Source organism: Saimiri boliviensis, chromosome 12 (genome assembly GCF_048565385.1).
Source record: "Saimiri boliviensis isolate mSaiBol1 chromosome 12, mSaiBol1.pri, whole genome shotgun sequence".
Taxonomy (NCBI): Eukaryota; Metazoa; Chordata; class Mammalia; order Primates; family Cebidae; genus Saimiri; species Saimiri boliviensis.
Window position 1 is genome coordinate 51,270,260 of NC_133460.1, and position 26,229 is coordinate 51,296,488.

Consider the following 26,229-nt stretch of genomic DNA (forward strand, 5'->3'; position numbering starts at 1 on the left):
ACCCATATACTGAAACCCTGACCTCCAAAGGGAGTCAGTTAGGAGGCGGGGCCTTGGGGGGCTGATTCAGTTTAGATAAGCCATCAGGGTAGGGCCCTCGGGTTGAGGCCAGGGTCCATATAAGAATCTAGAGGCTGGCACGGTGGCTCAGGTCTGTAATTCTAGCACTTTGGGAGGCAGAGGCAGGTGGATTGCTTGAGTCCAAGAGTTCAAGACCAGCCTGAGCGACCTGGTGACATTTTTTTTTTAGTCACCCCCATCTACAAAAAAAAAATACAAAAATTAGCCAGGCATGGTAGTGTGTGCCTGTGATCCCAGCTACTCAGGAGGCAGAGGTGGGAGGATCGCTTGAGTCCAGGAGGTGGCGGTTGCAGTGAGCCAAGATTGCATCACTGCACTCCAACCTGGGTGACAGAGTGAGACCCTGTCAAAAAAAAAAAAAAAAAAGAGGCTACATAGAGCTCGCTCTCTTTCTCTGCCGTGTGAGGATATAACAAGAAAACTAAGCAAGGAAGAGGGCCCTCATCAGACACCGAGTCTGCCAGCATCCTGATCTTGGACTTCCCGGCCTCCAGAACTGTGAGGGTAAAATATATCTGTGTTGTTTAAGCCACCCCATCTCTGGTATCTTGTTACAGCAGCCCACGCGAAGACAGACGGCACCTGCGTCCCAGCCTGGTGCTTGCCCCAAGATGCCATAAGGCCCTACTTCTCAGGTTTCTTGGTCTCCAGCTAATCTAGACCCTCCCCTGATCTGGTGGTCACAGATACTTTCTCCAGAGGAAAAAGAAAATCTCTTCCTTGAACCCAAAGACTTCCCACCCAGCCTGTGGCGGTGGTGTGATAGGCTAGGCAGGGTATCCCTCTAGGTGGCCAGGCCACTGCCGGGCTCTTCCTGGAGTCACAGCATGCCAAAGCCTCTGTAGATGATTTGGTTTCACCTCTCCATTAAACCACCAGGAAAATCAAGGCCCAGAAAGGTGAAGTGGCTGTGCCAAGGTCACATAGCTAGTTCTGTCCCTCACTGGGAAGATGAGCAGAGTGCTCTCCCTGGCCCTTGGGGCTCAGGGTAGGACAGAGCTCTTCTGTGCTAGGACTTCTGACCTCCTGGAGAAGGGGAGGGGAGGGTGCTGGCTTCTTATGCGCTCAGGCTGCTGCAAGACTGGAGTAGCATACAACAGCCTCTCCAGGCAAAGAGGGCTCTTCTCTCCCTCTCTTACAAGGCTTGGCATCTCGCTGGGTGTTCAAGAGCCCCTCACTCTGCTGACACCTGCTCCAGTTAGAAGTCGGGGCAGAGGGGAAGCCAGGGAAAGGCCCACCCTCCTGTCCTTAAACCCCAACTGTTGTTGTTGTTGTTGTATTTTTTTTTTTTTTAGTCATTTTATCTGGCAGAGGACCCAAACCCCAATTATGAAATCCATCCTGACCCACTTTTGGGTTCTTCTCACACACCCACACTCACCCTCAGAAATCAGCGCAGCGCATCCCCACATTCGCGCTAGTTTAGGTGTGTGGGGTGGGAAGGAGGGAAGGGTGGTCAGGAGGGAGCCCCTTTGTGGCGACTTGCTTTCTTGGTGTTCCTAAACACATGAGACTCATATGTAGCCAGCAGGTAGTAATATCCCTGGACCAGACCCCAGGATCCTGATGAAGTCCCTGGAATGCAAGGGGCTCAGATCTGTAGTGAATGAGTAAGAGTGCATGTGCAGTAATGTCTTTCTCACAGGGACAGGCATGGTGTCCTGGTGTCCTGAGGACCCATCTGGTGGGTTTTCCATGGGGGAGGAGTATAGTACCTGCTCTGGAAGCTCTCCAGCCCTCTGACAAGTACCTTCAGGCCTACGAGTCCTTTTCAGTTCCCTAGTCTGAAACCAAAGCTCAGCGGGGTTATGTGATGTGTCCGGCTTCCTGGGGCCAGTCAGCGGCACAGCCCAAACCTGCACCCAGGCCAGAGCTGTCCCAGCACACTGCACCCCAGCCCCTCCTGGGTGGAGAGCTGCCTCTGGAGGGTTGCTAGGCCAGGTGGGGAGCAGGCTATGGGCAGGCTGCTGGAGACACTGGGGACTTTGGTCTACCTTCCTCAGAGGTGCCACTTCTACCAGGGGCATCCTTGGAGACTCAGAGGACATGAGCCTTTGTTCTTAGACTTTATACTCCGGGGTAGACCCTTCCTTCTCACGTTTGCTAAGGGTAAGGCCTAGAATTCCCTGAAAAGCAAAATTGAGTGAGATGACTTGGATTCAAATCTGAGCTCTGCCTTTTACTAGCTATTTGACCTTGGGGTAAGTTACTTCTCTGTGCCTCAGTTTCTACAACCATAAAATGGTAGGCTGGAAAGAAACAGTAACTATCTCCCACGTCGTTGAGAGGCACAAGAAACCACTCAAATTAAAGTGCTTTCCCTAGGGATTGGCAGACATGAATGCTCACTGCACCAGGGATTCAGCTTATATGAACTGTGAGCCTCCCAGTGCCAAGCACCGTGCTAGACACTCATAAATATAATGAAAATTTCATGGAAGTGGAGTACAAAGTAGAGAAGAGCCAAGAAGGAAGAGAACAGTCGGTTCTTTGTAGCCAAGCTCTGTGGAGTCTGCCCTGAAGAATGCTGTGTAATGGGCCTGTCACCTCCAAGTGTCCATCCCTCAAGGTCCTAGCCCTGTTCCAAAGACCTGCATTAAATTCCACCCACTTGTGCAGGGAGTGAACTGGGAGGTAGGAACATCGGGGAGCAGGGCTTGGAAAAGCCCAGGACTGCCAGGGCAGGGCACAGTTAGATCTGTGGGCTAGAGAGCCAGGTGGAGTCCACAACCTTCCCCCTCCTCTGCCAGGAATCCCCTCCTCCCTGGCAGCCAGGCACTCAGCATTAGAAGAGATCTACCCAGGCACAGGCTGTGAGAGCCCTGAGCCCACTGGAGGGGAGGATTACTCAACTGGTAAATCCTGCCTTCCCTATAATCCTGGTGCTCAGAGAAAACGCTAAGCTGCACTCCCTCTCAACCAGCTCTGGCCAATTCCAAACTGAAGCAACTCCCCAAGTTTTCTTGGTCTTCTTCCTTCTCCTGACACTTTCAACATAATTCCCTCATCTTCCCCTTCCAGTTCCATCCACACTGTTTACTGATGCATTTCCCTCCCAATCCCGTTCCCCAAGAGTGTCCCATTCCTCCTGCTTGCCTCCACCCTACCAGGCAAATGGGGGACCCTGTGCCATTTTGGGATTGATTATGAGCAAGGTCCCATTTCAACCTAGCAACCGCTTAGGGGTTCAAATAAAATTCCCACCTCTCCTTTGAGGAACCAAGGAGCATATTTTCCAAAGAGCTGGGCTGATGGAAATATAAAGCCCATTGCTACTGGGCCCAGTTAGGGTGCCTTCAGCCCTCAGGTGGGAAGGGGCTTCTTCTGGCAGAAGAGGGATGAGTTTCTAGTGCCAGTGGGGTCCCTGCGTACTGTCTGTGCACTGCACAACTTCAGGGGGCACCATTCCTATTGTGACACCCCTAGAGTTATGCAATGCAGTGGCTCTGAGCTAGCAGCCTCCTTCCTGCCTTTCTGCAGAGGCTGTCAACAGATCCCCAGGGCCAGGCCCTCCTGCCCAGCCTTCTTTGTCCTACTTCTCTCCCTGACCCTGTCCGCTGGCAGCCAGGGCCACCTTAAGTGGGGTTTTAGAGGACATCTGCTACAAAAGCCTGGGGCTACCAAAATCAACACACTCCCTAAAGCTTTCCAGTGAATCTTATATGGGTAAGTCCTGAAGACTTTCAAATGTAGTGCCTTTCTTCTGATGAGCATGGGAGGAAGGGGAAAGTAGTTGGCACCAATACAGGGAGACAGGTGGGCAGCCCAGTGCCATGGGGTCAAGCAGTAAATCATTTATTCTTACCCACCGAGCTGGCTATTGGAAGCAGGTGGAAGAAAGGAGGTGGGGAGGAATCTTTTATTTTTAAACCTTTCCTGTTCTGATTAAGCATTTCTTTTCCCTCTGACCTTCACTGGTCCCATTTTGGCAAATCAAACAGCCAGCGAGTCGGAGGGAGGCCTAGGCCAGTGACACATGGATTCCGGATGGGCCAGCCTGCTGCCGCCCCCTCGCTGCTATGGCCGGGCTGCTTCCCAGGCAGCGGCAGGAGACTGCGGCTCATCTGCGCCCGGCCTGCAGGTGCCTCGGGAAGCTCTCGCGGGGCTCCAGGCTCCTGCGGCTGGACGGGTCGCAAGTGGGGCGAAGGAGGAGATGAGCAGCCCATCGGGGGCCCCGGCCACTCAGCCTAGAAACCTGGCTGCCCGGGGTTCCTGCTGTTCCTCCGTGAATTACAACCTGCCAGTTTGACTTTGGGGAGAAACAGTCACTTGTCTGAGGATGACAAAAAGAGCCAAATCTCTGCCTCTTCCCATCACTTGGCTGGATAGCCTAGGAAGCATGTGTGTTTTAAACAAATTTCCAAGGAACTTGTGGATGCACACAGTTTAAGAGAAAACGGGAGAGGTCGTGGTGTGGCCTGCGTTGTACTGGGTGGGTCCGACAAGGGAATCTGGGGAAGGAGGAGAAAGGACTGGGGTCCTAGAAGAGGTTTTCTGGGGTCAGGGCGGCGGTGAGCACCAGGTCGCCAGGAGCAGCCGGAATCGCCTCTAGCGCATCCGGCCCCATCCCCCACAGCACCGGCTGCGTTCTCGGGGTCCAGCCACACCCTCCACCCGCTCTGCTTCACCCCTGCCTCCCTAGCCCCCAACCCGGCCAGGCCGGGAGGAAGGAGCCGGCCCCGCCGGGCCGCCGCCTGCGACTTCCCCTCTGATCCACAGGTGCCGGTAAACAAAGTGCCGCAACCGCACCCCCCCACCCCCACCTCGCAGAGTTTGGCTCAAGGTTACGCCGGGGTTCGGGCGGTGCCCGAGGGGGGGCCCCAGACCCAGCTTCTGGGCTCTCCCCGGCTTCTCAAGCCCACCGGGTCGGGTGCCTTCTTCCGGCTTCGAGCTGCTCCCCTCGCTCCAGGCTGGGTTCCCCCCGCCCCGAAATGTTGGTCTGGGAAAACCCGCCTGGGTCCTCGAGCGCCCCTCTGCACAGGCACTCCAGCCCTGGCTCCGGTGCATCTTCTCCTCGTCGCTGCCCACCCCCATCCCCACCCGCGCCCCGTACGGACACGCCTTCCACCATCTCGCCTAGAAGGGTTGCTGGGACCCCCCGACCCAGAGCCCCGGCCACGCTCCTGTCCCCTGCTGTTCTCCTGCAAAGCCCACGGTGGGAACAGAGGGCACCGCGCGAGCCGATGCCACCCTCCCCGCCGGCCCCACCCAGACCTGCCGGTGCTGCAGTGCCCCGTATGTGCCGCCTGCAGCATTCCCGCGGCTGGGGCAGGCCCGGGGGCGGCTCGCACAAGGGAGAGGGGGAGCGGGTCGGGGTCCAGCCGCAGCCGGAGTCCGGATACCGCCCCCCGCCCCGTACGCCTTCCCGCTCCCGGACCGCAGGGGAGACCCCGAAGCGCTTGTCCCCGGAGCGTCGGGCGGGTGTGGGGCTGGGGCTCATGGGGCTGGGGGTCCCAGGGCCGCCGGCCCCAGCCGCAGGGACAGGGGATGGGCGCTGGGCTGTGCCCTCCACCGTGCTGTTTACTCTCCGGGTAATTAGCTGGCCGGGCTGCGGAGCTTCGGACTGCGACGTTTGGCAGCGGCTCTCGCAGACCCCGGAGCTTCCTCCCCGAACCGCAACCCCGGGCCTCTGCCCTGGCGGCCCTGCGGACTTACGTCTCGGAAGCGGTTCCAGTGCTTGATCTTGCCGCTGTATTGCGAGATGGATGACAGCCATTGCTCGTCCTCCATGAAATTGCCAGGGGTCTCACCCTCCTTGAGCCCCTTGGCGTCGCCTTCGGCCAGGGCTGCCGCGGCCAGGAATAGCAGCGGCAGCACCAGCCGCCCGCAGCCCGGGGCGCACATCGTGGTCCGGGTTCGACCTGGGGGGTCCTGACTTCTGCAGTATTTTAATGTCCTTCTTCCCACCCTGCTGCTGGAGAAGTGCAGACGGCTGTCCTCAACCCTCCTCCCGCGGTCTGCCTCCGGTGACTGGCGGAGAGTGGGTCGCGGCTGAAATGTGACCTGGTTAGGAGATGCACTTGTCTGAAAAAGCCCAGCACTGGCCGCGGAGAGGGAGAGAGAATCAGAGAGGCTGCGCCAGCAGGGGCTGTAACTGTAGCATCAGCATCACGTTTGACATCATCATACCTGGTTTAAAAAAAAAGAGAGAGAGAGAGAGAGAGAGAGAGTGAGTGTGGGTAGATTTCAAAGCGAAGCGCTCGCTGGATGAGAGCGCCAAACGCCAGCCAGCCGCAGCGGGGCCCAGCCCAGCGTGGCACACAGGGAGTTGCGGACCAGGAAATCAGAATCTCGAGATGTCCCTGAGCTCCCTCCAAGGATGGAGAGCACGAAGGGCCCCAGGATCTCCCCAGGGAAGATGGGATGGGGAAGAGGGCGCAAAACTCTCCGGTTACAAAGCCAGGCAGGCTCAGGTGTCGGAAAGGGAATTTGGCCAGACACTGCTTTTCTCCCCTTGCCTCCCACCCAGAGAGGCCTGCGCCACAGCCCTGACAGCTGGCTTCCTGCGAGTTATAGCTTTACCATAATGGGTGGCTTCGTTAAGACAAAAGCCGTATAACAACTGGCTGCTCAGCACCATTGCTCCCCGGCGGCTCCACGTTTCACAAGGCAAGGCCTCAGCACTGAGTGGCTGGTGAAATAGAGGCAGATGTCCTCCTCCCCAAGCAGCTGTTTAGGGGTTGTCACCCCTTTTGTTAGCTCTTCCTAGGACAACCCTAAAAGGCAAGCGTCTGACCGTTTCATCTGCCTTGGAGGCTGCAAATTTGAAAAAGGCAATATTTACATACAGCTTTTTGACTTCAAGTTAGTTTGAATAAGCCACTGGGGAAGCTGTGAAGGGGTGTGCATGTGTGGGGCGGGGGGAGTGCTGGTTTTGTTTGAGGTGTTTCTGATTTTGTTAAAATTGTGACCCTTCTTATTGCCTGTAGATTTAAATGCTGACATGACAGTGGGTAAGGCTGGAGGCTGGCCAGAGTCCCAGGATCACAGCATAAATGCGGAGAGGTTTACATTTCAAATACATTAAAGAGGAAACAGGTCATCTGATGAGACAAAGTGTAGTGAACTTTTGGGACCCAAGCCCTAGATTGTGTTTTTATTAAAAAACAAACAAACAAAAAACTTAGCTGCTGTGATCTCAAACAATAAAAATTTAAAAGGCAATTATCTTAAAAATATGATCTTAATCAGTAGGAAAAAACACATCTGACAAGGTTCCTCGTCACCCTGAATCCGGCCTGTCTGGCGACTCTGAATGCCTCAGTGGCTGAGGCTGGAGTCCTGCTGGGAAAACAGAAAACAATAGCTCCCTTTCCGTGTTTTCTTGTTCCCTTTGCTGTTGGATTCAGTGGTGGTGCTGCAGTGAGGTCCTGGCCACTGGCATCTTCATCTCACAGTAATAAAGCCTTCTTCCTGGGTGTGTCCTGGCGCTGTACAGTGAGAGAGCACGGCTTACTGTCGTGGAGACTGGGGGACAGAATCCCATTTACCGGCTGGATGCTTGAGCAATTACCTATTTTCTCTCTAAAATTAATGATAATACCACCATTAAAACTGCTGTAAAACAAAAGCAAAATTACATACTCAGTATCTGGGCATAATGGGCATTTTCTTAAAAGTTAGTCTTGCCTCTGATTGGGAAGAGAAGGCTATGGTGTCCCGGAGTTCTGAAGATTTACCAAAATTTGCCATCTTTTCCACCATCTCAATCCTACAATCCTAGGTTTATTGTTTGTGGGTTTTTGTTTTTAGCAAAGCTAACTATGTATCTCTAAGGCACTGAGGAGAAAGGTACCAGATACCATAGCTCTCCCATTCCTGTTACATCTTAGGGGCTTCTAGAGTTACCAAAGTTGCTGAATAAAGAGTTTAGAAAGGTGCTGTCCAGATGTCCATCAATATGACAATAGCTGTCTCCAGACTCTGAGGGTTAAAATGGCTCCCACAGTTCCAGGTAGCTTCTCCAGTGGGATTTGCCTTTCTGTAGCACCTTCAGGCTGGGTCAATGCTAGTCCTGTGTCGAAAGCTAATCAACAACAGTTCAGTCCCATTAGTTAAGCCAATAGTAATGCCATTTAGGAAGAAGACCCCAAATTTCCAGATGACTGGTATAAAAGTTGTAGGAAATGGCCAATAGTTTTAGTTTAAAAAGAGGGGAAAAAAAGAGCCAGGTGTGCTGACTCACACCTGTAATTTCAGCACTTTAAGAGGCCAAGAGGCAGGAGGATGGCTTGAGCCTAGGAGTTCCAGACCAGCTCAGGCAACATAGCAAGACCCTATCTTTATACAAAATGAAAAAAAATTAGCCAGGTTGCCTGTGCCTGTGGTTCCAGCCACTCAGAGGCTAATGCGAAGAGGATGCTTGAGCCTGGGAGTTCAAGGCTGCACTGAACTAGGACCGTGCCACTGCACTCCAGCTGGAGAAACGGAGTGAGACTCTCAAAAGAAAACAAAACAAGAATAAAAAGAAAAAGTTTTCCTTTTTTTTTTTTTTTTTTAGACAGAGTCTTGCTCTGTCACCCATGCTGGAGTACAGTGGCATGAACTCGGCTCACTGAAACCTCTGCCTCCCAAGTTCAAGCGATTCTCCTGCCCCAGCCTCCCGAGTACCTGGGATTACAGGCGCCCGCCACCACGTCCAGCTAATGTTTGTATTTTTAGCAGAGATGGGGATTCACCATGTTGGCCAAGCTGGTCTCAAACTCCTGACTTCAGGTGATCTGCCTGCCTCGGCCTCCCAAAGTGCTGGGATTACAGGCGTGAGCCACCACACCCAGCCTGGTTTTCCTAATTTTTGAAAGAATTACTGGCAGGTCAGCCTTTCAAAACAATGGCCCCAAACATGAGGAGCCTCTAGGTATATGTGTTAAGTGGTACATATATTTTACACATTTTTCTGTTTGCACTTAATATTTAGCAATTATAAAACGGAGAAAGAGAAACCTTAGTTTTCTAGTAAGAAACCCAAATGGAATACATCTTAAAACCCATTTAATTCCATTTCTAGATGACCCTACAAGCACAAAAAGATAAATGCATAAAGACTGAATCCAGAATTGTTCATAATAGTCCAACCTGGAAACCAGCTCAATGTCCATTAGCCAGGAACTACCTAGCTAAAGGATAAAACATACCTATAACAGACTAGTGTGCAGACATTAAAAATAACGATGTACCTATTAAAAACCAATGTGATCCACTATGTATTGCTGGGTGAGAAAAGCTCATTATACAAGATCATATGTAATGGGATCCCATTTGGAAGTGCAGTATAATGTGGCTATTCTCAAACTATCTGGAATCTGGAGCCCTTAACACTAAAAAAATTACTGAGGACCCCAAAGAACTTTTGTTTATTTTAGTTAGACATTTACATATACACATACATATATAGATATTTACTGTATTTGAAAATCAAACTAAGAATTTAAAAATTTTTAAGTAAGAATGTACCCATTTCATATTTAACAGAATAGTTTATGAAAAACAACTGTCTCTACTCCTCCCCCGGTTAGTAAGAGAGTGGCACTGTTTTACATTTTTACAAATCTCTTTAGTGTCTGGCTCAGAAGAAGACGGGTAGAGTCTCACATAAGCTTCTGCATTACAGCAAGTGTATCTGTCACCGAGGCTGCCGTAACAAAGTACCACGGACTGGGTGGCTTCAACAACAGACAATTATTTTCTCAGAGTTCTGGAGTCTTGGGGTTTGAGATCGAGCTGTTGGCAGGTTTGGTTTCTCCGGAGCCCTGGCTTCTCGGCTTGCAGGATGGCTACCTTCCTGCTGTGTCCTCAGTCTTTCCTCTGTGCATGCACTAGTCTGGTGTCTCTTTGTGTGTCCAAATTCGCTCTTCTTGTAAAGACACCAGACAGACTGGATTAGGGCTGACCCTAACAGCCTCATTTTAACCTAATCACCCCACTAAAAGCCCAATCCCCAAATAAACAGTCACATTCTGAGGTTCTAGGAGTTAGAGATTCAACATGTAGATTTTGGGTGGTCATGACTCAGCCGCAGCAGCAGGTATGAATGAAAACAGCTAGTAAGAGCACAGTAGAAGCACTCACAGCAAACTGAGTTAATCTCTGAAAACACATATATTTATACCCTAAACCTACAAATTTACAATATTCTAGAACACAGACGTACACACTCAACACATTCCACTAACCATCAGGGTGATGTCACCACGTCACAGAGCCTCTGGAACACTCCACTGACCACTCATGAGAGAATGAGTTAAAAAGGCACATAGCACCTTAGTATTTGTATGAAAACAGTTTGGACCTCCTCGTAGACATCCCCTAAAAGGTTCCTGGGGACTCCTGGAAGTCCAAAGACCACACTGAGAGCTGCTGGTATAAGCTTTATGACTTAACGCAATTTTTTTCTTTTTTTTTGAGACAGGGTCTCACTCACTATCACCTAGGCCGGAGTGCAGTGATGTGAGCATGGCTCACTGCAGCCTTGCCCTCCTGGGCTCAGCTGATCCCACCTCAGCCTCTGAAGTAGCTGGGAATAGAGTTGCATGCCACCATGCCTGGCTAATTTTCTTTTGTAGAGACAGGGTGTTACCATGTTGCCCAGGCTGGTGTTGAACTCCTGGGCTTAAGTGATCCTCTTGCCTCCCCAAAGCCCTAGGATTACAGGTGTGAGCCACTGCCCCCAATTTTAAGAAATATTTCTTGCTGGGCATGGTGGCTCAAGCCTGTAATCCCAGCACTTTGGGAGGCAGAGGCGGGTGGATCACGAGGTCAAGAGATCGAGACCATCCTGGTCAACACGGTGAAACCCCGTCTCTACTAAAAATACAAAAAAAAACTAGCTGGGCATGGTGGTGCGTGCCTGTAATCCCCAGCTACTCGGGAGGCTGAGGCAGGAGAATTGCCTGAACCCAGGAGGCGGAGGTTGCAGTGAGCCGAGATCGCGCCACTGTACCCCAGCCTGGGTAACAAGAGCGAAACTCCGTCTCAAAAAAATAAAAAATAAATAAAGAAATATTTCTTCACCTTGTTAAGCCTCAGTTTGAAAAATGAGGATAATATTATCTACTTAAAGGGCTGTTGAAAAGATTGATGTAAAAATAAATGACAAATGTGAACACTCCACTACTATTAGCTGTTACTTATGAAAAATTTCTTAACTTCTCACATTTGATATATATTTAAATGTATAGGGAGTAATTATCTCTGGATGCTAACATTTATTTTCATTTATTATTTATTCATTTTTTATAGAGACGGGGTCTTGCTAGTTTGCCCATGCTGGTCTTGAACTCCTGGCTTCAAGCGAACCTCTGGTTTCAGCCTCCCATTTGAATTGAAGTATAACACACACTGACAAAAGCACAAAGTATAAGCTTGATGATTTTTCACAAAGTTAACTTGTCTTTGTTTAAAGGGCATTTTACCAAAAAAAAAAAAAAAAAAAAAAAAAAAAAGCTTTTAATAAAAACCATAACAGCAGCCACTTTCCTCACTTCTAGCAGCATGGGCTTGAACATTCATGCTTCTTGTGGTATCGAGATGGAAGCTGACAGGTGCTCCACTGACTCAACTCAGTACACCTCTAGTGCTGCTGGGTTCCCGAGCTCAGGGACAGTGAGCTCCAGCACAGTGCAAGGGCAAACCAGAACCAAATCTGAATCATTACAATGCTGGATTCTACTCAATACTCAGTTTAGGAAAATCTAGAGCTTGCTTTAAAAATAATCATAAGTAACATTTATAATGTGTCTAAAGTAAAAATTACTCTCCATAACAAAGTTCCATGTATAACAATTCACAAATTCTGTGAAATAGCAAGTGAGAGATTTTCTTCCCTCTTCCTCTTAGAGGAATTGAGGGTGAAGTCAGTGCCTCAAAAGCTGGCTGGAGCAGTGTTAGGTACAAAGAACTATTTCAGTGTAAAATGAATTACAAAATGGTAACATGAAGGAAGGTCTGATTGTAAGCACAGCAACAGCAAATCCTCCAACATTTACCCCATTATCATTTGGTGAGAGGAAGTCTGAATCTAGAAAAATTCTTGTCTAACCCTAGCTCTAACCCTTTTAATGTTGTTGCTCTCTATCATTTTGCTTTCTTGTGAAAGTTCACATCAAAACTATCTGTTACTCCCTCTTCCACAACAGCAATGAAAACTATTTCCTAAGAGCTACGCTGTCCCCAAAAGTGGAATACAGACTTCATGAATTTTTTTTTTTTTTTTTTTTTTTTTTTTTTTTTTTTTTTGAGACGGAGCCTCGCTTTGTGGCTCAGGCTGGAGTGCAGTGGTGCAATCTCAGCTCACTGCAACCTCCACCTCCTGGGTCCCGGTTCAAGCAATTCTCCTGCCTCAGCCTCCCAAGTAGCTGGGATTACAGACACGTGCTACCATACCCAGCTAATTTTTTTTTTTTTTTTTTTTTGTATTTTTAGTAGAGACGGGGTTTCACCATGTTGGCCAGGCTGATCTTGAACTCCTGACCATGTGATCCACCTAACTCAACCTCCCAAAGTGCTGGTATTACTGATGTGAGCTACTGTGCCCAGCCGAAAGAACATTTTATCTCTGCCTACCACAGCATGTGAAAAAAAGGAAAAATTAAAAAATTTTTTAATTTAAAAAAGTTCCAATTCTACCAATACCTACCAATTTACAAAACTTTAGAAAACTCAAAAATACATAAGTGCACATTATTAACCACCAGAGTGATGATGCTGTCACGTCACGGAGACTGGAAAACCCCACTATACAACTTGTGAGAGAATGAGAGGGAAAAAGGCAAATGACGTGAGAAGAATTACTTAACAAGTCTTAGGGAAGAGTAATCACTAAGTTCTCAATAACACAATTTCCAATTCTATTTACAATTTGGTATTTGGGCCCTGTGTGGTGGCTCACACCTGTAATCCTAACACTTTGGGAGGCCAAGGTGGGAGGATGGCTTGAGCCCAGGAGTTTGAGACCAGCCTGGGCAACACAGTGAAATCCCATCCCTACAAAAAAAAAAATTTTTTTTTAAAGTAGCCAGGCATGGTGGTGCCCACCTGTAGTCCCAGCTGCTCGGTAGGCTGAGATGAGAGGACAGCTTGAGCACAGGAGGTCAAGGCTGCAGTGAGCTGTGACTGTACCACTGCACTCCAGAGAGGGCGACAGAGACCCTGTATCAAAAAAAAAAAAAAAAAAAAATTACTATTCAATATATAGAGCTAAATTTTCCAAAGACAAAACTTAAAAAAAACTCCTACAAACATAAGTCGTAAGTCTCAGACACCCCCAAAAGAAGTGACATTTACTTCCTGGCTGAGGTTGCCCAGTGGCTTGTCAGAAAGAAACCAATGAGAGAGTGCAGGCACACCAAGATGAGATGAGGCGTAAACTCCACAGTCGGCTTCACAATTCAGCACTATCCCTGGAGCACATTCCCAAGTGCCATCTAACAATATGAGGCGAGGTAAATATGAGGTGAGGTAAAATCTCAGTTTATATAGAAAATGACTATCTAGTAGAAAAAAAAGGCCTTCTGGGAAAAAAAAAATCATCCCTGCAGGTGCTAGTATGGAAGTCCTCCATGAATGATTCCATTATGCTGGTGAATAAGTGCGGGCAACATTGTATCCCAACACAGGAAGGGGGTCAAATTGAAACCATGTGATCATACTAACAGGAAAACCGTTACTTTAAACATTCATTTATTCACAAGTGATTTGGGCAGTCCCAATAATAAATCCCAGTGTTAGACCGTCCTCACAATGTAGCGACTTAAAGTTCAGAAGGAGACTTAAAGAATAGAAAGAAAGAAGGAATCAAAGATAAGAATAAGGAAGGAGAGGACATGAAGGAGGAAGAATGTGAGGAGGGAGGGAGACTGTGAGGAGGGAGGAGTGGGAGGCTCAGGCTCCCCAGCATTCCCCCTGGAAGGATGGATGCAACTGCTGGGAATACCCACTCCCTCTGCAGTCCCTGGTGAGGAAGGAGCGAGTGCCTCCTGGGGCTGACATTCTTCAGGGAACTCTGCAGTCCTGCCGATAACATCAGTTTGTTTTGCTGCTGCCTTGAAAAGTAAACAGAAAAGAGCTATAATACTGCAACTCTATCAGGGGCATGGGAAGGCGAAGGTGGGGATGGGTGAAGGAACAGGAATCCAACAAATATTAAGAGGACAACCTTGGCTGGGGTGCAGTGGCTCACACCTCTAATTCCAACACTTTGGGAGGCCAAGGCGTGCGGATCACAAGGTCAGGAGTTCGAGACCGGCCTGGCCAATGTGGTGAAACCCCATCTCTACTAAAAATACAAAGATTAGCCAGGCATGGTGGCAGGCACCTCTACTCGGGAGGCTGAGGTAGGAGAATTGCTTGAACCTGGGAGGTGGAGGTTGCAGTAAGCCAAGATCACACCACTGCACTCCAGCCTGGGCAACAAAGCGAGACTCTGTCTCAAAAAAAAAAAAAAAAAATGACAAACTTTGGTAGGAAAATGATAAACCAAGCAAAGTGAAAGGCAAAAACCTTTAATAGTTATTTCGTTAAAGATAAAATTCTGGGTAGTAAAGGAATTAAAGGCAGAGTCTCAAAGAGATATTTGCACACCCGTGTCTGTAATAGCACTTCTCCCAGCAGTCCAGAGGAAGCAAGCTAAGTGTTCACTGATGGAGAAACAGTGTGGTATACACATGTAACTGAACATTTGATTGTATGTATAGTACAAGAAGGAAATTCCGTCACCTGACATGACATGGATGAACCTTGAGGACATTATGCTAAGTGAAATAAGCCAGTCACAAAAAGACAAGCAACTATGATTCCACTTATATGGAATACTGAGAATACTCAAAACCACAGAGACAGAAAGTAGAATGGTGGCTGCAGGGGGACAGGCAGAGTGGGAACCGCTGTTTAATGGGCACAGTTTCCATTGTGCAAGCTGAGAAGCCTGTGGAGACGGATGGCAGTGACGGCTGCACAGCATTATGAATGTATTAACAGTTAACGTGATTGAACTGTGCACTTAAAATGGTAAAGACAGTAAGTTTTATGAGTATTTTACCAGAATTTAGAAATTAAAAGGAAGACAACCAGAAAGAATACACTAAGGGTTACAGGCACAAGGCCTCCTTGTGCCCACCACCATCTTGGCTGGTAGTTTGATGGCTGTAGACACCATTAGAGGCGATGGTGAATCCATGGAGAACCACCCAGGAAAGTCACCATCCAAATGTCCACATCCCTGCGTGGCAATTAAAACGAAGCCACTTTTCTTCAGCACCTGGTGAGGACGTTCAGTTTCTAGTGCTTTCCAAGATCCACCTCAGGAGAAGTCAATTTGTCCACAGGAAGCGTAGTTTCCAAAGCTGTCTACTGTGAACCTCTGAGAGATATGAATTGAATTCAGCTTCAGGGAACCAAAGTGGAAGTTCTCAAACAACTGAAAAGGAAGAATAAAAACCCAGAATGAACGTTTAAAGTATAGATGAAAATATTAAACATCAGATTCTCTTGTAAAAACACCAAACCACAACAATCCCAACAAATGTCTCATGCTTTTTCTTTTCAGTGTTTACTCTGAATAATGATCCAGGAGAGGAGGGATTGGGGTGGGAGTGAGAACAGAACAGCCAGCTCTCCTCTCTGATTAATTCTAAAGTCTCCTCTGACAAATGCACCAGAGAAAGAGGTTCTGTAAAGTCAAATCCAAAATTTATCTCTTGAGCAGATATGACCAAGAACTTGTAGCAAAAACCCCGCGGCCAAACGCTGACTCACACAGCCTGACCAGGCTGCTTCTGACTTCCAGTTATTGACCGTGCAGGGATCCTGGTTTTGTTGCACCAGGGTTAAATTTGACGTAACATACGCCTCTACCTAATCAACACCATTTGTTAGGAGTGCTGACTAAAATAAATAGAAGATAAGGCTCCTGACTCACAAGTGATTCAGACAAGCCACTGAGGGGCACAGAACATCCACACGCACAGAACAACCCGAGGGGCACTTCTACTCGCCAACGGAACAAGTGCAAGTAATTACTTATCAAATACCTTTATTAAACGTGGATTCAAGCCAGCAACCTAAAATAAATACCTTTTACTATGATCCTGCACTTTATAAAAGGTTTCCAGTGTGTCAGAGGGAGGGATGAACCATACATACTCCAAGAGGGACTGAACTTTGTGACTACCACATTTATAAGGCAGAACCCAAAATGACATCAGAATTCATCCCAGGAAAATGCAGCTATACTGCCTGAATAAGAAGTGCCAAAAGAATAAAGAGTGTACCTTCTTCTGTTAGGATGTAGGAACTGCTCTTAAAATGTCAGTACAATCCCAAAAAGCCTTTGTTTTTTAGAGATAGGGTTTCTCACTCTGTTGCCCAGGCTGGAGTGCCCTGGATCGCCATAGGGCAATCATAACTCACTGCAATCTCAACTCCTGAACTCAAGCAACCCTCCCGTCTCAGCCTCCCGAAGCACAGAGATTACAGGCATGAGCCACCATGCCTGGCCCCAATAAAGCCCTGTGATACACGTACCCAGGATGCTTGAGTGGGCCTTTGCACATAGGCAAGTGACTGTCTTTTCACTTATTTTTATACAACCTCCACACACATGGACTTTGGCCACCATTGCTTTTCCTCTTCCTGCAATTAATGGCCTAGCAAAATGCCTGAGGGTTCATTAAAGGCTAACTTTATAAAGCCCAGTAAATATTGATTCTTCAACATGACATCAACTTGACCCCAAAGATCTATTTAGAGGTTGTGTGCTGCATTGTCTTGTGTTTCAGAAAGGTGATCAGCTCCTGCCTGCATTGATTTACACAATTAACTTCTCTTCCTGGCTTTGGCAGCCTGCTCAAACCATATCCACCCTTTTATGTAAAGAAATTCAGCCTGAAATGGTTATCTGCTAATCCCTTTGCTGAACATTAATTTGAAGTGAAAGACACGTCACTAAGACTGACAGATTTATAGCTCTGCAAACTGAAGCCTTCCAGGTATAGAAAAGCTATAACCAAGGAGGCAATAAAAGACAATATAAAAGAAAACTAAAAAGGAAACTCATAATTCTTTCAACAAGTTACTTTTTAAGGATTGGCAGCCTGTGGATACTCTACCTTCTTCTCTTTGTGCCCGTGTTTTCAAGTAGTGGGGAGGCCACAGTGAGGAGCTGCAAGTGACCTACCCATGACTTCACTTTGCCTTATGCAAATGGCCTATGGACAGCGTGATCTGCCAGGGATATTCTCCTGCTCCAGGTTTAAGGAAAGAGCAAATGTAGCAATCATGAAGTTAGCTAGGATGTGACTGCAATGAGGTAACAGAAAAATTGAGAGAGATAACTAAACATAAATTCTCACATCCACTAAGGCAAGAGCAGGCTGTGGAAAGAGTGCTGGATTCTAAATGTATGCCTGGATCAGTAAGCTGTGTGACCATGGGTAGAAAACAATGCCCACTGTAACAACTACCACCAGGGCTAAAGATCATAATGGGCAAAGACCTCGTAAGAACAAGTACAAGGCTGGGCACAGTGGCTCATGGCTGAAATCCCAGCACTTTGGGAGGCTGAGGCGGGTGATTATCTGAGGTTGGGAGTTTGAGACCAGCCTGACCAACATGGAGAGATATGTTGGTCTCTACTGAAAATACAAGATTAGCCAGGTGTGGTGGCGCATGCTTGTAATCCCTGCTACTCAGGAGGCTGAGGCAGAAGAAACACTTGAACCCAGGAGGCAGAGATTGTGGTGAGCCGAGATCACACCACTGTACTCCAGCCTGGGCAACAAGAGCAAAATTCTGTCTCAAAAAAACAAACAACAACAACAAAAAAGAGCAAGTACAAGTACTTCGTGTGCTCACTGTGGAGGGTTTAAAAAAATAAAAAGTCCCTTGTAAAGTGCTATGGAAAATTAGTATTTCCATAGCAATATGGTATTTCCATATGGTATTTCTTATGATGTTTTTAAATATCTCTCTGCCATCACTACCCTTGTGTTTATTTTACCTTTGTAAGTCACCATGTTCTTTCATACCTTTTGATAATGTCACAACAAATGGATTTCTCATCCAGACATCCCTAGTGCCAGTACCAGTGCCAATCTTCATGTCGCCCTTCCTACCTCTGTTCTCGTCCCCTCTGTATGTTTACAATGATTTAGTAACAGATAATTTGCTAGCAATTTTTCAGTTATCTTACTGCTTAGTTGTTGTTTTTTTTAATTTTTTATTTTGAGAAGAACTCTGTCACCCAGGCTGGAGTGCAGTGGTGTGATCTCAGGTCACCACAATCTCCGCCTCCCTGGTTCAAGTGATTATCCTCCCTCAGTCTCCCAAGTAGCTGGGATTACAGGCATATGCCACCACATCCAGATAACTTTTGTATTTTTCAGTAGAGATGGGTTTCACCAAATTGGCCAGGCTGGTCTCAAACTCCTGACCTCAAGTTATTCACCTGCCTTAGCCTCTCAAAGGGCTGAGATTACAGGCATGAGCCACCATGCCTGGTCTGTTGTATCTTTATTCTTTGTTTTTTTTCCTTTTCATTTATTTTCTTAATAGAGACAGAGTCTCACTATGTAGCCCAAGCTGGTCTTGAACTCCTGGGTTCAAGTGATCCTCCTGTCTTGGCCTCCCTAAGTGCTGGGATTATAGCATGAGACACTGTGTCCTGCCAATGTATCTTTATTTCTAAGTCTTTCTTTTAGTTCTATCAATTATTTCTAGTGACTCACTAAAATATAAACTCTACAGAGGAAGAAGCTGGATCCTACCATGCACTGTAACATTATCTAGTAGACTGCATCTGATTGATAAATATCTGTTGGACAAAATTACAATGAAAACTAATGCTGTAGCTGTCTGTGTACATCCCCAATACCCCAAGTCTGGAAAGAGAAAACTATGATATGCACTTGTCTAGACCGGATTTCAAGGTCCAATTTATAGGAATTTCTAAACAGGACTTACCAAATTATATTACCTCAAATCAAGTGGGCAGAGGACCTTTCTACATGTTTCTTATTTGTGAAAACCTAGATCTCTTTCTTAGCTTCATTCCTGATCTGGAATATTGTTGTGCACCTGACATTATGCATTTTCATGCAAAAGAGGCACATGAAGTAGTTCTGACTCCCAAGTGCTTACCGTCTCATTAGGGGGAGTGCCTATCAGAGGAGGGAAATGCTGATGACCGGGGTGTGTCCACTTTATGAAAAGTCACTGAGTCCTTTGCTCTGTGATCTGTGTACCTTTCTGTATGTATGTTCTACTTTAATGAAAAAAGTTTACCTAAAACAATATAGACAGTAAAGGTTAAGTGTGTGAGATGAGAGGTACAGGCCATCAATCAACATAGCACAAGGTAAGGAAACAAAGGATGCTGAGGGTTGGGGACCTAGGAAAGCAACCTGGACTAGACCAGAGCTGGGCCTTGACAAGTATGGGGCATTACACAGAAGAGAGAGGGCAGCATGCAGGCAGAAATAGGCATGGTGGGCTGGGTCAGGCTAACAATTTAGATGTCTAGAAGGTTCCTAGAGTGAAGCAGCGAAACAGACAGAGGAAGGAGAATCAGATTAAGGGTGTCTAGGGGACCTGAGGGTCAAATTCACAAGTTAGACTTCATCCTACACGGTGAGGAACCACCGAAGGCTTTAGAGTAGGGTGGTGGCCCAAGATGAAAATCACATTTTAGGGAGATTAACCTGGGTGTGATGTGTTGTGCTGACTGGTGAAGGGAACAAGAGAAAGAAAAGAAAGGAGACCATGGTAGTAGTTCAGTCATGAGGGTGATGCTGAGTGTCTAAATTACAAACAGGCTGTGAGCTTGGAAGGACTGGAGCAGATGTGAATGAATGAATGAAGCCATGAATGAAACTATGAATGAAACACAGACCAGAGCTAAATGACAAGAATTTATGAACACAAAGAAGGAAACAACAGACACTGGGGTCTACTTGTGAGTGGAGGGTGGGAGGAGGGAGAGAAGCAGAAAAGATAACTACTCGGTACTGGGCTTAATACCTGGGTGATGTCATAATATGCACAACAAACCTCTGTGGCACATGTTTACCTATGTAACAAACCTTCATGTGTACCCCCAAACCTAAAATAAAAATTAAAAAAAAAAAAAAAAGGAACATAGAAACACCCTGGTGACTTTCTGGATGAGAAGGAGATAGGAAAAATCAGTGATGATGGGTCAAACGGGTGTGTATGAGGCTGCCACTGATAGTAACAGGACATTTCTGAGAGGGAGCTATTTCACAGGGAGAACGATGACAAGTTCAGGTATGCTTACACACTCACGGCTACATCACACTGACTCTGTGTCCCAAGCCCTTCTCCAATCTAGGATTTTCCTGGAAGACTCAGAGTATGCATTAGAGACATCTGTAGCACAGTTAAGAGGAAACAGATCACTATAAAAGGCTTTCCAAGTGTCACTTCATTTATTGAGTTGTAGTTCTTTTTATATTAGGGAAATGAACCCATTTTGTCTATGTTACAAGTTGCAAATACACGTATTTCCTCCAGTTTGTCACTTGTCTTTTGACTTTGCTTATGATGGTATTTACTATGTCACTTAATTTTTATGAATCCACATTTATCATAACAGGAGATTTTAAAAACAAAGTTACCTAATGCCAATAGTTAAGATATTAAAAGATCAGCCGGGCGCAGTGACTCACACCTGTAATCCTAGCACTTTGGATGGATGGATCACTTGAGGTCAGGAGTTCGAGACCAGGCTGGCCAACGTGATGAAACCTTGTAGCTACTAACAATACAAAAATTAGCCGGGCGTGGTGGCATGTAAAGCTTCTATTAAGTAACTGTGTATGCTTTTCTCTTTTTAATCTGATTTTGTTACAGGGGCCTCAACTATGAACCTAGTGATAGGTGAGAGGAGAAATCTTTCCTCTCCTACAAAGTACAGGTAAAATAAATTGAGATTCACACCCAGGCAGCCTCACTCTAGAGTCTGAGCCCTTTGATTCCTGTACTCTATTGCCCCTTACTGTGGGTGGCTCCCCTTGAAACACAGCCCCATTAAATAGCCACAGTGAGAAACGCTGACCCAGACAATTCCCGAAGACTGAAATGAACATGTTCTTTCACGTGCTATTCCTATATTCACTGCCACGGTTTTTCCTGGACGTGACTTAAGAATCCGATGGCTCTAGCTCAGCTGGAAGAATTTTAATTGAATTCTGGATGAAAATAAGCAAAAGTCAACTAAGAGGCTACATTTAATTTGGTACTTGAATGGGAAAAGAAAAAGCTTAAACTACAAGTTTAAAAAATAGAAACTTGGTTGTTCTTTTGAACCTAAACTAAACTCAAAGAGCAGAGTGTTCTATTGTTTAGAAAATAATAGACCTAACAGGAAAAATTTAAATTGAAAACAATCTAGTTAAGACATCTGAATCATGTTTTTTCTCCTCACTGCTGTTTTATAACAATTCCCTTGGGGATTTTGAAACCTAAACCATTTTCTTTCTGAAAATATTTTTCTCTGACACGCACACATGTAGAGCCCTGTTGTTATGGAAGTCAGTATTTTTTAAAACCTGCTATAAAGGAACATAACAACGAACAGTACACAAAACTACAAATACTTAATGAAGAATGAAAATAGGATTAAAACTGCCAATCGCTGTGATATCACTAGTAAATAACTTGGATGATTTAAGAAAATTTAAAACCAGGCCGGGCACAGTGACTCATACCTGTAATTCCAGTACTTTGCAGGGCAGAGACAGGATGATCACCTTAGCCCAGGTGTTCAAGACCAGCTTGGGCAACATGGCAAAACCCAGTCTCTATAAATAAAAAATAAAAAAAATAAAAAAAAATTGGCCAGGTGTGATGGTGTACATCTGTGGTGGGAGGATCACTTGAGCTGGTAGGGTGGTACAGGGGTTGCAGTGAGCCAAGATTGTGCCACTGCACTCCAGCCTGAGTAACACAGTGAGACCCTGTCTCAAAAAAATTAAAAAAATATATTAAAACCTAAATAAGTTTGACATTTGAAAACTGTTAGACACACAGCTGCTATCCTCTGTCAAGTACTCATAATGATAGAGACAGGGGGCAGAAAAATCCTAGGCAGACAGGGGCAGGACCTCAGCAAAACCCCACCATCACGCTGAAAAGTCTGAAGCCTGCAGACCAAAGTGAGAACTTCTATCCCTATTTGCCCATTCTCTCCTAATTGGTTCTTTATAAATAACGTTTTTTTACCAATCGAATGTTGCCTTTTCCAAAACCAGCTACAGCCCACCTCGCCCCCATCCTGTGCCTTAAAAACCCCAGATTCAGTTGGTGGAGGGAGAGAAGTTTGACTGGACAGAGGTGACGTGACTTCAGAGAGATGGCTGGACTCCGGAGGAGAGATGGCTTAACTTTGAAGACACGGCTTGACTTCAGGGAAGAGCCGGTCAGAGACAGGCAGACTCTGGGGGAAGATACCTGCCCATCTCGTCCCCTTGTCCCCTTTTCAGCTTCTATGTCTGCTGAGAGCCATTTCCATCACTTGATACAATTCTCCACCTTCACCATCCTTCAAGTGTCGGGGCAACTTCATTCTTCTTGGATGCTGGACAAGAGCTTGGGACCCACTGGGTTTGGGCACCCAGAAAAGGCTGTCACACTGGCCCTTAGCCCTCACTGGCAGAGGGCAACCAGCCCCCATGACAAGGCAAGGGTACCACTGAGCTGACAGCACACTGCCGTCCATGGATAGCAGGACTAAGAGAGCATTCTAACACACCCTTAGGGCTTTGGGGGTTGCAAGCACCCTCACATGGGCACTGCCACAGGCCCCACATGGAGCCTGCTTCTGCTGGCTCCCAAAATGGTCAGCCAGATCCCATACTCCCTTACTCATGTGCTCCCTCTCACAAGGGTTGAGCACCACAGGCCAAATAAATGGGGTACCCTTATCACAAAACCCTGTCTTGATGAAAGGATCAAGAAAAATCCTGCGGCCGGGCGCAGTGGCTCATGCCTCTTATTCCAGCACTTTGGGAGGCTGAGGTGGGCGGATCACAAGGTCAAGAGACAAAAATTAGCTGGGCATGGTGACATACACCTGCAGTCCCAGCTACTCAGAAGGCTGAGGCAGGAGAATTGCTTGAACCTGGGAGGCAGAGGTTGCAGTGAGCCAAGATCACGCCACTGCACTCCAGCCTGGCACCTGGTGACAGACTGACACTGTTTTAAAAAAAAAAAAAAGAAAAAGAAAAATCCTGGGCCAGGCATGGTGGCTCACACCTATAATCCCAGCACTCTGGGAGGCCGAGGCGGGTAGATCACAAAGTCAAGAGATCGAGATCATCCTGCTCAACATGGTGAAACCCCATCTCTACTAAAAATACAAAAATTAGCTGGGCATGGTGGCGTGCACCTGTAGTCCCAGCTACTCGGGAGGCTGAGGCCGGAGAATTGCTTGAACCCAGGAGGCGGAGGTTGCAGTGAGCCAAGATCGTGCCATTGCACTCCAGCCTGGGTAATAAGAGCGAAACTCTGTATCAAAAAAAAAAAAAAAAGAAAAGAAAAAAAAAAAAGAAAGAAAGAAAGAAAAAGAAAAATCCTGTATCAATAATATCTTTAGAAAATTAAGCTTTTCCTATCACTAAGTAAAAAGAGAAATATGGACCTTTGATGAAAGGTTTTTGGTAAAAATCAAGGCTTCCTTGACAAAGAATGGCAAGATAAAATCCAACCATCCTGTTGTCCCCTGCTCACATGATCTATGAAGCCTATCATCTTTAGTTTGTACATGTTTCTTTCCTACAGAGAACATAGAAGGAATTATTGATTTCTGGTAATGTTGTGGTATACAATGAAAGAAAACAAACAGCAAGATTTAAGGGCTCACTGTGGTCATTTTTCCTTGCATTCATTTCAAACTTTCTACTCCTTCCCCACTGCCCTGTGACACAGTCATCGAAGACCAGAAATAACTTGAAATGCAACAAGACTGCAAAAAGGAGACCAGCAATCTCAAACAGAGGTCCCAGGGAAGGTGGAGAGGGGCCTTCTCTTCTCATATCTGTGACCTCAGGCTACAAAATCGAATGAATGGCCAGTCTGCAACCCAGCTCACTTGGCTTTCCAAATGAGGCTCACTGTTTTTCTTCAATCTTAAACAAAGCTGTGGTTAACTCTCTTCCAAGATCCCTCTTTTAAGGAAATCTACTTCTTGTGCTGAAGGCCTCGGTAAACTATTTGCTGTCTCAATACTACTTGAATAAAAGAGGAAATTTGGTTTTGAAGTCAAAAATGAAAATTCAAAATATTCAAGTCTTATTCTATTTATAGTCATTCTTGACATATACGAGATAAACCAACCCTTAGAATATAATCTGGTGCAACTGAAAGTGTAAGTATAGGGGGTTCAATTAATTCAAGCATTTAGAAGGATGCACTAGGTCATATTTCTCTTTAAGAGAGGATGCTATTGTTCTCACGTTTGGCAATCAGGCTTTTGAAACTCAAGAGTGAATAGGAATAGCAAATGCATGCTACTTTGAGGTTTTCCCAGTATTTTTCTTCCTTAGTCTGTTTTACCAATTTCTTTTTTTCACAACTATCCCATTTATAGATAAAAGTAACAGCAATAACACTATTTTGTACTTAATAATAATGCTTAACCACCTACCTCCCTACCAGGGATGGTATGAGGATGAACAGAAGACAGGCTGACAAGCACTTTGAGCTCTTTGGGAAGGCACTCCCAGTATGAAGCCTTGCTGTGGTTAAATAATATCTTTCATCTAAGGATCTAAAAGTGTCTTACAAAGCCCAATTCATTAACTCCAAAAAACTGCTATGATATTAACCAGAGATGAGCATTATTATCCCCATTTAGAATATAAGAAACAGGGACAAGCTAGAACCACTAATACTGTGAGATAAATTTAAGAGTTCCTGGTATGAGGCCCAGGGTATAGGCCAGCAGAAGGCCACGGCCACAAGGCAGTGTGTACGTGTCTCTCAATGCCAATAACAAATATGTGCCAAAGAATGCCAAGCAGGAAGTAGCTCCATCCTTAGGCTATGCAGATACAACCAGACAGTGAAGAATGAGAAGCAAATGATGTAGAAAGCTATCATCACAGCCCCTGGAAGATCCCAACTGCAAAACAACAAAATCAAATAATGGTATATTTCAGATGCATTCCTCATGAAAGAGACGTCTAGGTATAGGACTAGCATGACTTCAGGTAGCAAACAGAAAGATATAAATACCAGACTAAAACTATAATAGATTTTGAAAAAAAATCAAAGTTCTTTGTATGTCATGCTACTAATCTCACTTAGAATTAAGATCACTTTATTGGGAGTTAATCCATCAAAAAGAATTAAATTTACAAATGAGATCCCACCCCCCCAAAATAAATTTTGTTTCAAAGTTATATTTATTAAAATTTCTCAAACCTAAAAAAAAAAAAAAAGGTTCTGAGCTTCTGCCAAATACTATGCATTTGTCTTCTGAGCCACCTGTGAGGTTACTTCTGAGGAGAGCAAATGTGGGAGGTAGGAAGAGGCAAGAAGGAAATGAAGATCACCACATCCCGGGTCAAACAAAACCTTCCATCTACTTAAAAAATATTCATATGGGCTGTGCCCAAGTGGATTCTTTCTAAATATCATCACAAAAGAATGTAATTGAGCCTGTTTACCCTAAGGTAAGCCATGTTCCTCTTCACACAGACACACATACTTTCACTTAGGAACAAAAAATAGAAATTTTTTTTCTACTGAAGAGAGGGGACAAAAAGTTTCTTGGGGCTGACTAGACTTTAATGTATTTCCTATTGTGAAAAAAAGTAATTCAAAATCTAAGCTGTTGGAACCTTAAAATATTATGAGGCTTAAGGGAATGTGATTATGGGACCTGAGTCACGTAAACATGTAGCTGTAACCTAGGCAGCAGTAACCGTTGTTTTTCTAATTATAGATTAGCCTTTTTCCTCACCTACATTGTTTAGTAGATTGTTGTAAATGAATAAAGGATGCCGGAGAAGATCTCTTCCCTTTTAACTGTTTATCTTCATTATAGATTAAACTTCCCTCTTACCTTTCTCATACAAAGACTTAATGACCATCACATCATCTAGCATGGAATGTTAAATATATACTCTTTTTTTT

The 26,229-nt window shown here is 45.9% G+C and overlaps 2 protein-coding genes across 6 annotated transcripts in view; both read right to left on the reverse strand.

Moving 5' to 3' along the window:
- Positions 1 to 5,927, reverse strand: part of SPOCK2 (SPARC (osteonectin), cwcv and kazal like domains proteoglycan 2) — a 28,548-nt gene extending 22,621 nt beyond the window's left edge. Inside the window, exon 1 of the mRNA XM_010339278.3 lies at positions 5,737 to 5,927. Within this exon, the coding sequence (XP_010337580.1) occupies positions 5,737 to 5,925 (189 nt within the window). The 5' untranslated portion in view covers positions 5,926 to 5,927. The remainder of the gene's footprint in view (positions 1 to 5,736) is intronic.
- Positions 5,928 to 6,834: 907 nt separating this feature from the next.
- Positions 6,835 to 26,229, reverse strand: part of ASCC1 (activating signal cointegrator 1 complex subunit 1) — a 141,882-nt gene continuing 122,487 nt past the window's right edge. The window contains exons 9-10 of one of the 5 annotated variants that reach the window (XM_074382365.1): positions 15,335 to 15,493; positions 6,835 to 13,227 (exon numbers count right to left, since the gene is read on the reverse strand). In XM_074382365.1, coding sequence (XP_074238466.1) covers positions 15,377 to 15,493 — 117 coding nt within the window. In that variant the 3' untranslated portion in view covers positions 6,835 to 13,227; positions 15,335 to 15,376. The other 4 variants (XM_039477869.2, XM_039477868.2, XM_074382369.1 and 1 more) reach the window with 4 other exon arrangements.